Source organism: Ciconia boyciana, chromosome 4 (assembly GCF_034638445.1).
Source record: "Ciconia boyciana chromosome 4, ASM3463844v1, whole genome shotgun sequence".
NCBI classification, from domain to species: Eukaryota; Metazoa; Chordata; class Aves; order Ciconiiformes; family Ciconiidae; genus Ciconia; species Ciconia boyciana.
Genome location: NC_132937.1, coordinates 77,905,816 through 77,921,565, shown reverse-complemented (window position 1 = coordinate 77,921,565; position 15,750 = coordinate 77,905,816). Strand labels below are relative to the sequence as shown.

At 38.5% G+C, this 15,750-nt stretch overlaps 1 protein-coding gene across 2 annotated transcripts in view; it reads left to right on the top strand.

Annotated features, from left to right (window-relative positions):
* Positions 1–15,750, top strand: part of EFNA5 (ephrin A5) — a 214,781-nt gene that overhangs the window by 156,837 nt on the left and 42,194 nt on the right. For both annotated transcript variants that reach the window (XM_072860219.1, XM_072860217.1), the window contains one exon: positions 14,083–14,375. In XM_072860219.1, coding sequence (XP_072716320.1) covers positions 14,083–14,375 — 293 coding nt within the window. The remainder of the gene's footprint in view (positions 1–14,082; positions 14,376–15,750) is intronic.

The window sequence follows — 15,750 nt, the reverse complement described above, 5'->3', positions numbered from 1 at the left end:
CCATTTAAATGCCTGAGTTAAAACATGACAAGGTGTGGGTAAGGGGGAGAATGCACTAAAAAGCTGAAGATGCTTGATCATTAACAGAACTAGTTCGTAAACAAAGGCAAAATAACTGATGAAATGGAAAAAAAACGTTAAAGAGCTTGAGTCAGCAACTCAGCAAAAACAGTCTAATAGCTTAGCAAAAGGCAGTAGTTTTCTGTCAGCTTATTTCAGGCTGCTTTGTTTCTTTGATGTAAAAGCTAAAGTAGAGAGATACATTACTATACTTAAGTTAGTGTCTTAATAAATCAAAACTTATTGATAATATATTTAAAGCCATGATTTGTATTTCATTTGACATATTTAATGTACAAAATAATTAAGATTTTTTTTTTAACTTCATTGATGAAGGGAAAAGTTAGGGAAACAAAGCAAATGACCTCCAGCTGTTCAGCATGTTGTCTGCAAGTTTAGTGAACACCAAAGTCTTAAACTGCCTTTTGCTCTGGGAGCTTGGAAGGCATAATTTAGGAGAATATTCTTCATTTGAGGGAAAGAGGTGGAGGTCTCTACAGATACTTCTTGCCATGTGGTAAGAAAAAGCAGGTGTAAAACAAGTTTGATTACATTTGCTTCGCTGTAAAAAATTCTTGCAACACATCTTTGGGCATAGATAACTTCCCAACAACCTTAGAGAGCAAGCTTGAGCAGTAGAAGAGTGTTCCCTAAAGAAATGACCATCTGATTATGAAGTGTGCAAAAGCACAGAGCAAGCTCAGCAATGTAAAAGTCTAAGATATCTCTGAAGTGCAACAAAAGATTTTTCAGTTGTAAGTTTTTGTTATGAGTCAGAATGTACAAAATGAAAGGACAAATCTTGAGGTGTGTGTTCTGTTTCAGTCAATCCTTAGCTAAACTTGCATTGCAGGCAGTTGAAAACTAGGCAACCTTCATTTGTCTAGGCTTTTTTATGTGGCAGCCTCCTTGGAGAGCTGGTGAGATGCATTTAAACAGATTTTAATATATTCTTTTACATGAGTGTTTGTTTTGATTAAAATTATGAACTGGGATAATGGAAATCAAGATTTACTTTTTTGCCAACGGGTAAATTTTTCTCCAGAAAATAATCTTGTCTCTGAGGGGTTAATGAGGTGCACTCTTGCCTCTGACTGTTACAGGTAGCAAAGGTGAAAATGTTCAATTGATAAATATTTGAGGACTACTGCATTTGGTTAGACACTTGTAATCAGCTGTATCATTTCTCTCCTTCTAAACAATGCAGCATCATAGATTATAAATTACTTTCTTAGCTATGAAATTCATGGTACAAATTGTATGTCTGGTAGAAATTGTCAGGTGTCAGGCTCAGAAATGCAGAGGAACAGGTACTTTTCCATTTGGCAACCAAATGTGTCCATTTGGCAACCAACTCAGTGTCCACAGACTGTAGTGCACCAAATTCCAAAAGTTTCCAGGGGTTCAAAAAATGATCAGACCAACTGATGAAGAAAAATCCATCATTCTCTGTTAAGCTCAAAGAGCCCGAACCTCTGGCTATGCAAAAGATTGGTGGCCGTTGTGAGAATATGCTGGGGAGGTATGACTCTGTAGGTATTTAGCGTAGTCTAGACATCTTCCCTTGGCCAGTGTTGGGAGTATTTTGCTGGCATGATGGGAATTTGCTCTGGCCCAGGATGACTGCTCTTGTTGCTTTTCACGTTGATGCTCTGTAACTGGGATTTTGCCCACACAGTTGATCTAAGTTGTATGTACTGTCTCTTTAGCCTCAAATTATGTGTTTATGCCCCAACTATGTGCTTAAGCTATGAACACTTCATTCTTGAGTTTTAGGGTTTATTTTGTTTCTTTATTGTTAAACTAGTACTTAAGAGTAAGAATGAAAGGAAGAAATAGTTCGTATGTTCAGTAACTCATTTTAACATCTAAGGAACAATGCAAAGACTTCCCATGAGACAATAATGGTTCTTGCCAGACCTGTGCAGTCTCTTCCTCACACTTGCCTTCTGGTGTCTTTATAATAGGTAGGAAGAAGAAGGGAGGGCAGAGGAAGAAACCTTTGGTTTAATTTGCCTGTGATATTCTCTGCTTCTTATCTTAAATCTTAGTGTCTGTACTTTTAAAAATAGTTACTATGTTTTATGCAGCCAAGATCATCGTTCAGTTGTGAATGAATTGATTTCACTACAGGTTGAAGATTAGAATTAATTTAAGATTGATTTGGAAATACTTTTAGGAAAAATGCAATAGGGAAATTAGGAGAATAGCTTCAGTTTTACCTCTCTGAAACTTCTGATTGATCTGAGAGGAATGCATTTTTTTTCTCCCTGTTTTTCTCCTAGATGAATATTTTACACATGCATATAAAAGTAAATGAGCAGGCTTTGCACCTTTTATCAATTCAAGCTTTATTTATATATATTGAAAAACTGTTTCTGTCACTCTTGGAGAAATAAGAATTCCAAACCCCCATAATAGGAACCACATTATGAGAGCTTCATAATTTGAAAAAGGTCGGGGGTGGGTCAGGGAATAATATAAAAGCTGCATTGAATTCCATCATTTGTCAATCATCTCATTCAGTTAAAAAAAAAAATGTTGCCCATCAGATTGTAATCTTTGTAATATCTTAGGTGTTTTACAGCCTAATTGGCAGTTTATAGTGCAAAGCTTTTCAGATCATATTTGTAAACAGAGAAACCGATTTGGATCAGGACCTGTCTTGTTCATATGATATACAAAGCTTAAGATAAATTTCTCTAGGTGAAAAATCATTAAATCATTTTAAGTCCTATTGTTCAGGGACCATGTGTATCAAGATTAAACCTGATGGAAAATTTTATAGTCTATGTGCTATAAGTCTTTAGAAGAAATTACAGGAATGAAAATAAAAATTTCTAACATTTATAATAGCTGTGCTGTGCTGTGCAGCGGTGATGCTGCTGTCTGTAATCTAAAACTCTGGTTGTTATTCTTTTGCTAGTTTGCCTAGCATAAGAGAGAGACTAGTATGGAAGGGTAACAGGAACAAGGTTAAATTATTAGATTTCTCCATAGAACTTTCTCTAAAATGCTGTTTCCATGTCAGGAAAGGAAATATTTTTCCTGTGGGTCTCTTAAGTAAACACAAGGCAATTGTGTAGCAAGAAATAAATTCATTGATTGAAGCCTGCTTTCCTGATAGCAAATTGTCTGCAAATATTGTCTACAAATATATTTTTGTACTTGTTAGCTATTTTAACTTTGTTTTTACATGAAGAAGTTCAAATAGCTTTTGAGAATGTGTTTGAATATATAGGTTATTCATGTTAATAGCAAGTCGTTGTTTGATATTGGAATTTCTTGTTATGTTTCTGGGTCTGTTTGTGTGGGTCTGTGAATGTTTTTTTTTTTCCTCTACATTTTGCTCAGGCTATTTTATATTACATTTGGATTCATTCCTTTTACCTGGAGGATGTGGACTACAACCATAGCTTACTAAAACTCATACAGTTTATTAAACATAAAAATACTGTGAAACATCTTGAGGATTAGTTTCATTTTATACACTTACATATTGGGAAATTAAGGGGTAGATTTTACCAGTTACAAGTTATTAGGGTGTCTGAGTCTCCAAATTCTAACTTGATCACAAAATATTTTAAATTAAGTTTGTTGACAGATTGAGAGATTAATAATAAATAGCTATAGCTTAATGTCTGAGAAAAGCATTTCTAATGCAACAGCAAGTATAGGTGTATATGCAACAGATAGGCACTTTCATCAAAATGTATATTTCTTCTCAAATACTGCCCATATATTTACTGGTGCAAACTGAAGGAGCATTTTTTCTCTAGGAGTACGGAAGAGATGGAGATTTCAGTTTATACGAGTTAGCCATCACTCTGCTTTTAATATAGTACTGGGAAAATAAATTTGCAAAGTTGTCTTGCGTTAGGTACACTTCCTCGTGGAAACAGACTGCAGTTTATCTCTGTTATTCAGTGTGCAGGTCAACATGCTTGTTGGGCAAGTGTTCTTTTCTTTCATTTTGTGAGTGTGAGAAGCAAGACCTTTCTGCAGATAGGGCATTGTTCTCCATATCCATCAACAGATGTCAGCACATGCCTCGGGCAGGGTTAGCAAATACCAGTCACAGAATCACATTCCTTCAAGGCTGATAGACTGTGTCTTCTGGGTTAGACACATGGTCAACACATGTTGTCAGAGTCCAGTCCAGACTCTTTAGTAGTACTCCTACCTGTGGGGCTTTTTATTATTACTTTGTTTTAGTTTTTAAGAATTTAAACTCTGAATAGGTTATTTTCTCCCAAATGTGTCTGGTAGTAAAGTGTGTGTTAGTACAGCAGAGATCAGGTAAGACTTTCTCGCTTTTTTAAGAAAGGTAGCTATGCTAATAAATCAGCAAACTGCAGTTTTTCTGGTATAGGCCAGAGGTAGCTGAGGTAGGTTTTATATTTTCAAGCAAAAGCATGGAATAAAAGATGAAGCTGATATCTTGTGTGGTATTAGTGTCTAAAGTAGACAAATGGAGACTTGTGTGATGGTATTGATGACCACGTTTAAAAATATGTGAGTAGTAATTACCAGATCTCCTCATTCTACCTCAGATGAAGTGGAATAAATGTTGCTGGTGAACTCCAGAGCAGTAGTAATGTGAACACAAGTAATGAGCTTGTGTCCACAAATCAACTTAACAAAGAGCCTGGCTTCAGCCCAGACATTTTGGATTCACAGTGTGGACAGAGGCTCCAAACACAAATCTCAGGGCTGCCTTTAGTGTCTGGTTGGGTGTGGTACCTTTCAGATTAGGTTACTAGTGTCTTCAACACTGAAGTTTGTCCTGTAAGTCTAAGTGATGCCTCTGACAGAATAGTAACTCTTTCTTTACCTTCCCCTCCCTCCGTCTTCATCCATCTCTGCAAGTTAAATGCCCACAGCAGTGGAAAATCAATAGCCAGGTAGAGGCTGTAGTCATGGAGATTAAAGCTGATCAGAGCTGGGGCAGCTGAGAATGAGAGCCTGACCTCTTCAGGAGCAATGCTGTGACATGTTGTACCCCTTTGTCACCCTTATCATCCACAGCATGACTGTGTCACTGAAGCCCCCAAGATGCAATGACTACTTCACTTCAGAAGTTGCAGCAAAAGAGAAATTCTGAGAGATCAGGTGAAAGTCATGTCTGCAAGCTTTGAACAAATTTTCCAAATGCAAAGTCTGAGGAGACAGTTTTAATAAACAGAATGAAACAGATTAGGAGGTGCAGAATGATGGGAAGTTAAGTGGGTGAGGGTGTTACAGTACTTGAGAATCTCTGCAGTACTGAGATTTATAGGTAGGAAATAAATGTTGATTTGTTTATTCCCTCCCTCCCTCGTATCTACTCAGGGAAGAGCAATTAGTTTCTTTTTTTTTAATGTTTGCAGTATCATTGAACATATATCTCTCTGCAGTGCCAGCTATAAAAAGTCAATACAGGACCCAGCTGTACAAATAAACACAGTTATAAGTGTAAGGGAAAAATTATTAACAGTAAGTGGAGTAAACACATTTTTGCAGAATTTATTTCTTAAAGAGCTTTTAAAGCATAAAAATAAATAAAAGATGTGTCTGTACTTTAAATTCAGTGTCATTGTTTCATTCTTATGATGCAACTGAAATTTTTGTTCAGCAATAGAATCAGAAAAAAAGGTATTTCCGGTCTCTCAGGTTAATGGAATTAACATATGTCATTCAGAGAACTCTTACATTTTAAATAGAATTCCCATTCAAACCTACTCCTTTCCTCCTGTGTTTTGCAGTCTTTTTTGCCATGATTCTGCTAGTAGAAGCCTCCTCCTTCTGGATGCAGGCTTTCTTTGTTTTGCAAAGGATGTGTTTCAGTAAAGGCATATTAGGACGTTTGCAACAATCAGGTTTTATTTATAAAAAAACAAAACAAAAACCAACAAAGTGGAGATTTTTTTTTTTTTTTTCCCTTTTCCAGAAGTTTAAAGACTTTTACCAGACTGTTTTTGAGGAGTTTTCTTGATTCTGGAAGTTGGGAGAATTGAAAGGTTGTAAGTGGTCACCTGCAAGATAGCTGTAAACTTTGATAGCACGGGAAAAATGAAGTTCGAGAAAGTGAAACTTGAGCAGTTGCTTTACCAGAGTTGTAAACCTTGGCCTGTCCTATCTAAGGTCAGTTTCCAGATCAATTACCTATCCAGGGGTAGGTGCTTCTGACATTTCAAAAGGTCTAGTTTTTGTATCAGCACAGAATAAAAATAATTATCATTACTTTGGTATTTTTGGTATAATTTCTTCTGTTCTGGCCAAACATTCTTTGACTCTTCAGAGCTACTCAGTGCTTAATTATGTCTTTTCTTTAAAAGCCTAAATGTTAGCTCAAACTGATTTGTTAATGTTTCTTCCCATGTTCTGGTCCCTATAGTAGATCACTTGTTTGTCTCATTTAAACAGGGAATATGAAGTACCAGATACAATGGTAACTGATCAGAATCCTATTATTTAACAATAAAAAACCCTAGCCCTCCAAATAGGAAGGCACAATGTCTCTCTTGTACCGTTGGCTGATAAGAAGGGATAAAGGCATGACATTTTCCAGTGAGACAAGCCATGTAAAACTGATGCTCTTTCTCATGAAGCCCAGCTTTATGCAACTCTGTTTTCTTCTGATTTTTATTTGTTTGGGCTTTTTGCTTTTGGACCCATCCAAGTAGTGTGAAAAATCTCCCAGACGAGAGGGACATAGCAGGAATAAAAGGGGAAGGTAGATCTCCGACAGATGCCTGTGAAGTGAAACGCAGGGAGATCACTCAGCTCTTTCAAGAAACGTGTTAGGCTCTTGCAGCCGGTTGTGAAACAGTACTTTGAAGTCTGAGGAACTCTTTCAAGTGCAGGAGCCTGATTCTGCTGGGCTGTGTAATTGTGATGGAAGGGAGCCAGCTGAAGGCAGAAACCTGGGCGCAACCTTTTGGGAGGCTTGTTCCGGCAGAGTGGGTGGGAGAGTAAAATGAAGGTTACAAATAATAAGTTTCTCTGCCTGATTGATAATGAACTAGTAATAAGTGGCCTTATTATAGTAATAAGTTTCCCATGGAAGCCCGATGATTGCAGAGAAGCTTTAGCTGAGTGCGTGTGACCACATCTTATTTTGATCAGCTGTAGCACAGCAAAGCTGTGTAATTATCATAATCTAACAATTAGCCTGGCATCGTTTCCCAGTGTTTAATTACTCCAATAAATGGTAATTGAATAGAGGACTTAATGACAAGAGAATAAGTTTCTTTCTGTATTGTGTACTTAACTTGCAATCTTTTCTAGGCATAATTTTTGAATACTGTTTTTTTGAACAACAGCCTTGATTAGTTGTTTCTCTTTTGTTTTGTCAGTCAGTATTTTGCTTCCTACATACTGTTTTCTCATGGTGTTTTGAACTTGTCTTAACTTGTGAAACTGTAACCTAAGGACTAAAAGGTCAGAGACAGCTCCTTTGTATTACAGGGGGGGTTTGTTTGCTTGCTCAGGGTAGCAATATCCTGCTAGAGATCTAAAATGTCACTGACTTGCTACTGTTAGCAAGCCCCCTTCTCTTAGCATCTGGAAAATGTTGAATTTTCTTTTGGTTTGAATAGAGCTAAAATTAAAATAGCTCTTTGATTACTTAATTGTTTGTGCATCAGAATCATTGTTGATGTCAGCAGAGCTATGGGAACAGAGTTTATTAAATGTTGTGACAAAGCCAGTAAAAAGAACAAAAAAGCATTAAAGAGGTTATTTTTGCATAGCGCAGAAATAGCATCGTTCAAATTATCTGCAGTAAAATGGTACGCTTAATCCCACAACCCCTCAGATAATTAACAACCACAAGATTTCCCCCATCACACATAACAGCTTTAAGTTAGTTGAAATGAGAGGGCTTGGACTGTCTAAAAGAATAGCAAGGCACAAGTTACCCTGCTGTGTTTCAGTCACAGCATGTGAGTAGAGCTTGGGATGGTCTAATGCACTACACTTGCCACCTAAACAGAGGCAAAAGCTGTGAGCAAGCTCAGTAGTGTGGAGTGGTAAATAACTGACATCATCGCATCCTAAGAGGAATTAAAATGTTGTCCTTTTAAAGATGTTAATGTTTTCCAGAAAATGTTTGGGGTTTGTGTATTATTGCGTATACAAATACCTACTTCATACTCATCTCTCTGTTCCTAATAATTTAAGCAAATAGTTTCTTTCATAACTAGCTAACAGATATAAACTTAAATTTCAACCTATTTCTGTATTTTTCCAGTTGAAGCTTTTCCTGTGTCTAGAGCATTTGTAAGAGGTGTTTCTATTGTCTGATAACATTTAACCTACTGGTGGTTCAGCCTTTGTTGGGATATTTATGGGATCTTCTCACCTGACTGCTTTTCTCATGATACTTGTAGGAATGGAGTTATCTCTGAGACCTCTCTGTCTCCATTAAATTTAGTTAAAACTGACTTGGTGGCTGTGAAAGTAAAAAGGAGGAACTGAGTGACCAGCAGTTACAGGGATATGCACACGTGGTGCTCACAGAAGCCTTTTTTCCTTAGGAAACAGAACAAGTAACTTTTTGCTGTGCTGTTTCTGAAGAACTATAGGTAATTATGGTTTCTATTTACCCCAAGAATAAATCAGTTCAGCGAATTTTGTTGATGTTGCTTTGCATTTCAGATTATCATTTGAGAGCAAGGCAACTGGTGTAAGGCATTCAGCAGTGGCAGTGTCCTCTCTGCATTGTACAGGCTGTGGAGGCTCCAGGCAGCAGAATTGGGGCCATTTGCATCTGATCCCTTCTGATGCCAGACTGAAGACCAGAATTTAATAATTCATTGTTAGAGCAGTTATTGAAGTCTTTTCTGGTTCACAATGAAGCCTTGACGCATGCATTTGACAGAACAGACTCCAAATAAAGAAAGGTTGACATAGTAAAACAAAAATTTTCCAGTACACTTATCTTGAAGTAGAGCATCTGGTGTGTTGATTTTACAGGAAGGGTGATAGAATATGACTAATAAGATTGGTATGGGAAGCAACAAGCAGAAGCTATTGCAATTTTTTATCTATCTAAATGATAATGGGCAATTAGTGTTATTTGTGCTGTTCTTAACTGGATTTTATAGTGTTTATTCCAAGAAAGAAAGGAAGAAATAAACAAAAAATAAACACACAAAACTGTTGTTACATTCTAAATATCTGTTTAAATAAATCATCACTTGTTTCAGTGACCAGCAAAGTTATTAAATTCAAGACAAGCCACATATGCTCCAGAGCTTAAAATTATGAAGAGAAGCATGCGCACAGACTGTGTACTTTCACTTGTGTTAATGGATGAACAGAATACAGAAGGCATTAATTACTTTGAAAATGTTTTGCTAGTCTTGTGGTTCTGTGGTTAAAATTATCATTAGGTTCTTTCTCTGCGTCCTGAATACCTGGACATTTCATCAGTGACACCTGAGCACAGAAACATTCATATGACTGTCTTTGCTGGAAGCAGTATGCAAGTTTTGTGTAGTTAGCTGGTGTTTGTTGGTCATGGAAATATTTAGGTTTAGAAGCTACTTAACTATCTGTTTCTGTTTTCAAAATGGCTTTTATAGCCCTGCCACCTAATAGCTAGCTTTGTAGTATGCAGGTTTCCAAGACACTGTTTGAATGCCACCTGACACAAAACAAAGGTTAATTATGTTTGAAGAATAGCTGTGTTTTGCTGTGTGTAAGCCAGAGTGCACAGAGACAAATGGCATTATTTGCAAGAAGGTTTGTAGATCCTGAGAGTTTTGGAAAAGCCTTTTTGGGTGGTTTCTACCACAACACAATGTTCTGTTGTGCAAAATCTAGATAGGACTGGTTTCTTCCTCATAGTGGGATTTATATAAAGATCCTGATTACTGCATGGTTCCAGAAGGGCATGGGAGTCCAGGTGAGAATCTGGCAGAATAGGATGAAGACCTAATTGAGAAAAGGAAAAGTACATCAGTAGCATTACTAGAGAGTGTAGGAAAGCAAGCTTTCTATTCTGAACGGGACTGAAAAGAGGGACAAACTTATTAAACCTTGAATGCAGTCAACAGGAGATCTACTATTCCTGTCATCTCTACAAATATATCTGTTAACAGATTCCACCTTCCCTTTACATGTTGTGCTTCTCAACATATGTGGGTAGCTAAACATTGATACATGCTTTCATTTGAAGTGGAACTTTTGTTTCACTCTAATACCTGACCTTACACTACTAATAAGAGGTTTTCAGCCTGTAAATGTTAAGTGTTTTCCTCTTGGATGTGGTTTAAAATTCTTGGAAATGTGTTTCTGAAGTGTTTCCTTTAATAGCTTTGAGGAGTCTGAGCTGATGAATTTTTTTGTGAGTCACTCATGGTCATCCGTTGCCTTTCTGTTCAGGTTAGAGGCCTTTGTGTTTCTTCTTTGACAAGGTAAATACAACACACTGCCTTGTAGCAGCAGAAACAAGAATGGTCTCAATTCACTCCAAGAGGCATGCTGAAGATCTTGTAACCTCTCTTGGAAAAATAAAATTAGTTCTACATCTCTTCAGTACACATGCTGAGGTTTTGATTACTGACTTCTTTAAGATTTACAAGAGGGGAAATAAATACCTGCTTTCTGCTTCTTGGTTGGCTAATAACGTCTTTTCAGTATTGCTGTTTGTTGTGGTTTAACCCCAGTTGGCAACTAAGCACCACACAGCTGCTCGCTCACTCCCCCTCAGTGGAATGGGGGAGAGAATCGGGAAAAAAATGTAAAACCCATGGGTTGAGATAAAGACAGTTTAACAGAACAGCAGAGGAAGAGAAAATAACAACAACAATAATAATAATAGAATATACAAAACAAGTGATGCACAATGCAATTGCTCAGCACCCACTGACCGATGCCCAGACCATCCCCGAGCAGCTATCACTGCCCCCCAGCCAACTCCCCCAGTTTATATACTGGGCGTGACATCATATGGTATGGAATAGTCCTTTGGCCAGTTGGGGTCAGCTCTCCTGACCCTGCCCCCTCCCAGCTTCTTGTGCACCTGGCAGAGCATGGGAAGCTGAAAAGTCCTTGATTTAGTATAAGCACTGAGCAACAACTAAAACATCAGTGTGTTACCAACATTATTCTCATACTATATCTAAAACATAGCACTATACCAGCTACTAGGAAGAAAATTAACTCTGTCTCAGCTGAAACCAGGACACTGTTAATATATGGAGTGAAGAGACTTCACTCAGAGCTGCTTGATAAAATACCTTGGTACATGTTTTCCCTGAAGCAGGTTCACTGCTGTGCGAGCACTCTCGGCTAAAGGCCAATTTAGATCACTTAAAATATGGACCATCTTCTTCCTTTTTTAGATGCATAAATGTAAACACTTTCTGGCTATTGCGAATGACTGTGGAATTAAAATACTGAGAGAGCAGGGGAGCGGGGAAGGAAGGACACTGGGATAAAAAGGACTTGGTTGTGTGCTTCACCCTCAGACCTGCTTTGCAGGCAGCACTTGCTTCTTACTTTCCATGTGTTTGACAGGCAAGGGTGTGCTGGGGTGAATGAAGACACTCAACTGCTTCAGCACTTAGAGAAGGAGAAATAAGAATGAATCTGCTAAAATACCCGTGATCAAAGAGGGCGGTTGTGTCGTGGTTGTGTTGTGGTTTTGTTTGTTTAAGCAAGAATACAGTAGGGGACTTTGCCAAAAGGGAGTCAGATGAGCTCTTTGTGCGCAGTGTTGGGTAGAACAGGTGCAGATTACAAGTTTGATTTCATTGCTAATGTGGATTTAAGGTGTGATCACAAATTTAGTTGTCTGTCAAAGTTGTCACTTTGTGTTTATCATCTCCATTATCATAGACTGCGATCAGATTCTTCCCTTCAAATCCAGCTATTTACAGTACAGGTTCTGTCTGGGAAGTGTCTGTCTAGACTGTCCTTTTAGTTAAAGGAGAGAAATAGCTGCTTCTGGAGTGTGATCCGTCTCATTCCAGCGTACTTTGGGCCTAAACAGGCCAGATGAATTGGACTAGAGAAGTTCCTGTTTTTCTCCATTGACTTAAAGAGAATGTGAAGAAGCAGTTCCCATAAGGTTATTTGTGTTGTAAAAGTCTAATGTTAAGGAGACCACTCTGATCCTATATGTCTACAATTACAGAATTGTAGTTCTGAAAACATGTAGTTTCTGTCACAAAACCATAATTGGGCATTATTGTGAAGGCATAGGATGGTATAAAAGGTGATCTTTAGAATCCCTTGAGAAAACTGCATTGTCTGTCACCTGCATGGTTAAAAAAAAGCACGCACACACAAACACACACACAAATATATAAATACATATTCATTTTTATGTATTAAAACTGTAATTAAAAAAATAAAATAGAGATACCATTGCCAGAATGTGGCTTTCCTATTCATAACTTACAAGATACTCTTTTTTGTTACCTGTAAGAAATGGCATGCTGTTAACTGATACAGAGAACAGACACCAATTTGAAAACAATACATTTTTGCAAATGTGTTAAGACAGTATCTGTTGAGGTGACAGGTTTTGAAAGCACTGGAGTACAAAAATATATTTTTAACTGATGATTTAGATAAATGTAAATTCTCCTGGAAGAACTGTGGTTCAGAGAGGCTTTTCAATGTTACAGAGTGGAACTGTGAGGCTGTGCACTGGCTGAAATTATACAGATATATCACGCTTTGATGCGTGTTCAGTTTTTCCCCTTTAAAAAGCGATTTTATTGAAGTTAAATTATTGTAGGGATATGAAAAGGTGTAGTTTGCTCTGAATTTATCCTTGGAGGGCCAGCAGATCATTGCTTTTTCTCTGAAATTAGATAGAAGGATCCAGATGGCAGATTTCAAGCCCATCAGGTGTTTAAAATATGCCCCTCAGCTAAAAAGAAGTATTATAGTTAAATCTGTCATGGCCTTTTTATTGCTCTGTGGTACACTTGACAACTGCAGCCGTGAAAGAGAGAAGCTACAAGTAGCCCAGTCAACCTGAAGTAGAGTAGGTCAGTGGTTGGTTTCTTTGGCTGCCCCAGGGAGTCCGGTAGACGTACAGACCAGGTTTATGGAATCATTAAATCCATCATGGTATAAGCTCCCATGGAGGCAGTGAATATGTTCCCATAGTTTCTTCCAGATACTATGGTAGGCATTAGAGAGGTAATGTAAGTGAAACGTGAAGGGCGGCAAAAAGGACCCTCCCCACCCCCAACAAAACAAAAATCCCACATCTCTAAGGAGTAATAGTAATAGTGATAATAAAGTGCATCTGGGCTGGTGCCTTGTGCTGCATTTCTCAGCTGGCTCTCATTCAGGACTGTCGCATTAGGCTGAGTGCTGAAATTTCATATCCCAGAGTCCTTTTATCTGAACAGAGCAATGTCTCCACTGTGTATTTTCGGCAAAGGAGATGCACTGCTTTTCAAATATCTTTAAAAAGCAATACAGGATTTTCTTTGCATCTTGACAAACTGCTGCTAATCATGAAGAAAGAGTAAACCTGTTTGTGCTCTTGTAGTAACTATAAGTACTTGTAGTCAAATCAGCTTTCAGCACAGGGGTGATTACTGCCTGATTCAGAGAAGAGGATATGCTTGGGTTATTTATTTGCATGCATATGTAGAAGTTTATATAGACACTGATTTGGGGAGGCTGATACAGTTTTGGCTTCTTTGCTTCTTCTTGCTTCTTTTTCCAGTTAAAAAAACCAAACCCACAACTGAATAAAGCAGGCACTTTCTTTGTTTATTCAATAAACCATAGGGAAAGATAGCCTATAACTTGGTGTGCGTTAGCAACAGACTCATTTTGTAAGAGAAGAGAGCAAAACCTTTATCCAGGTCATATGAGCGTAGTCCTCCATAAGGAGTCTCTGATAGCTCTGGTGAATTGTAAGGGTTATGTTTGAGAGTGAATGTGCATGGCTGGGGTGAAATGAAGTGCCATTAGTGATGCCCCTTTTATGAGAACGTTATCCTGCAACAAGGTCATCCTGAGTTAACTGTGCTTACGTCTGAACTCTTCCTGTGATTTCAGATTCCAGCGGGGCGACTACCACATCGATGTCTGCATCAATGACTACCTGGATGTGTTCTGCCCTCACTATGAAGACTCAGTGCCGGAAGATAAGACCGAACGCTATGTTCTGTACATGGTGAACTTTGATGGCTACAGCTCCTGCGACCACACCTCCAAAGGGTTCAAGAGGTGGGAGTGTAATCGGCCGCATTCCCCGAATGGACCATTGAAGTTCTCAGAGAAGTTCCAGCTCTTCACGCCCTTCTCGCTAGGATTTGAGTTCAGGCCAGGCCGGGAATACTTCTACATCTGTGAGTATATAAGGATTTACCACTGTTGCACAGCAGGTGCAAGAAAGCCAGCTAATTTTTCACCTGTGCTCTGTGGAAATACAGAGGGCCAAATGGTATAAAATGCAGACGTCTTACAATGAATGCAGGCTTAACTATCCCCAGATACATTAGCTAGGAATCTAGCTAGTGAAAATGGGATTAAATCACAGCTTCTTTTCACACATGAAATAGCATGTCAGCCTGTTCACTGAACCGTGGCTGACTTAAAGCAAAACGCACTATTAGGTTTATTCCAGCACTCTGAGTTGGAGGAGGAGGAGGAGGAGGGGGCAAGAAGGGTAGGATGGAAGCTGTCCCCAAATATGAGGAAAAATAATTAATCCTTTGCATGTGAAATTCCTGGATTTTCTTACACATTAAATACTCCTGTCTCTGTCATATTTATCACCCAAGGAAAGTGAGGTCTCTGTAGTTTGTAAGTGGTGTGGCGGCTGACGTCAGTAGTCCAGCGGTATTTAAGGTTGTAATTTCTTAGGGTAAATACTCCTAGCATCAAGCAAAGTGGCTCCTTTTTTCTTCTTTCCTCGTGTTTCCCCCCTTTTTCTTGGATGAGCTGTTTCTGTCAGCATGGGCGATGTGGGGTGCTGTGGGAGCAGGCGGCAAGCAGGGGAGTGTGAATGGGCTCACACACCTTCATGTCCACTCTCCGAAGCAATGGGGAGCACCCTCCCAGAGCTCTGCGGTCTCCTCCATGGAGGCCTGCATCGGGGCTGGTCTGGGCACCCTGAGGAGGTGCAGGATAACATCTGGGGCTAAGGAAGTAAAAACATCAGGAGGTTAAAAACCAGTGGGTTAGGCAAAATGATTCCTTGACCCCACTGCGCAGCTGATACTGCTTCAGCTGTCTCATTTCTTTAATACTCCAACAAAGGTCTTATTTCATCAATTTGTTTTGTACCTGAATCTTCCACTCCTAAAAAGTTTTGACTGCTCCAGCAATATTTTTTTTTCTGTTTTTAGTGTTAGGCTAGAGAGTTGAAAGCTTTAGACAGACTGTAGATCCCAATAAATACTGCCTTCATATGTGTAGCTGGCCTTTCTACTGTGAAACAGTCATTCCACCTCATTTCACCAGAGAAACTGAGTATGTATGATCTCTGTTTTTCAGCCTCATTTCTTCAGCATTGAGATTTTCCTTTTCCCTTTCTAAATCTACAGGGAAATACATTCCTAGTGGATAGTTTTCCATTCATTTATTTTTCTTCCAGGCAATAAACACCTCTAATGAGTGGTGCTTCAGCATCAGAACAGTGCCTTGTTCTTATGCTGAAGCACAAGTATAATAATAAATAATAATAAAATTAATAATAAAATAATAATAATTATTATTAGT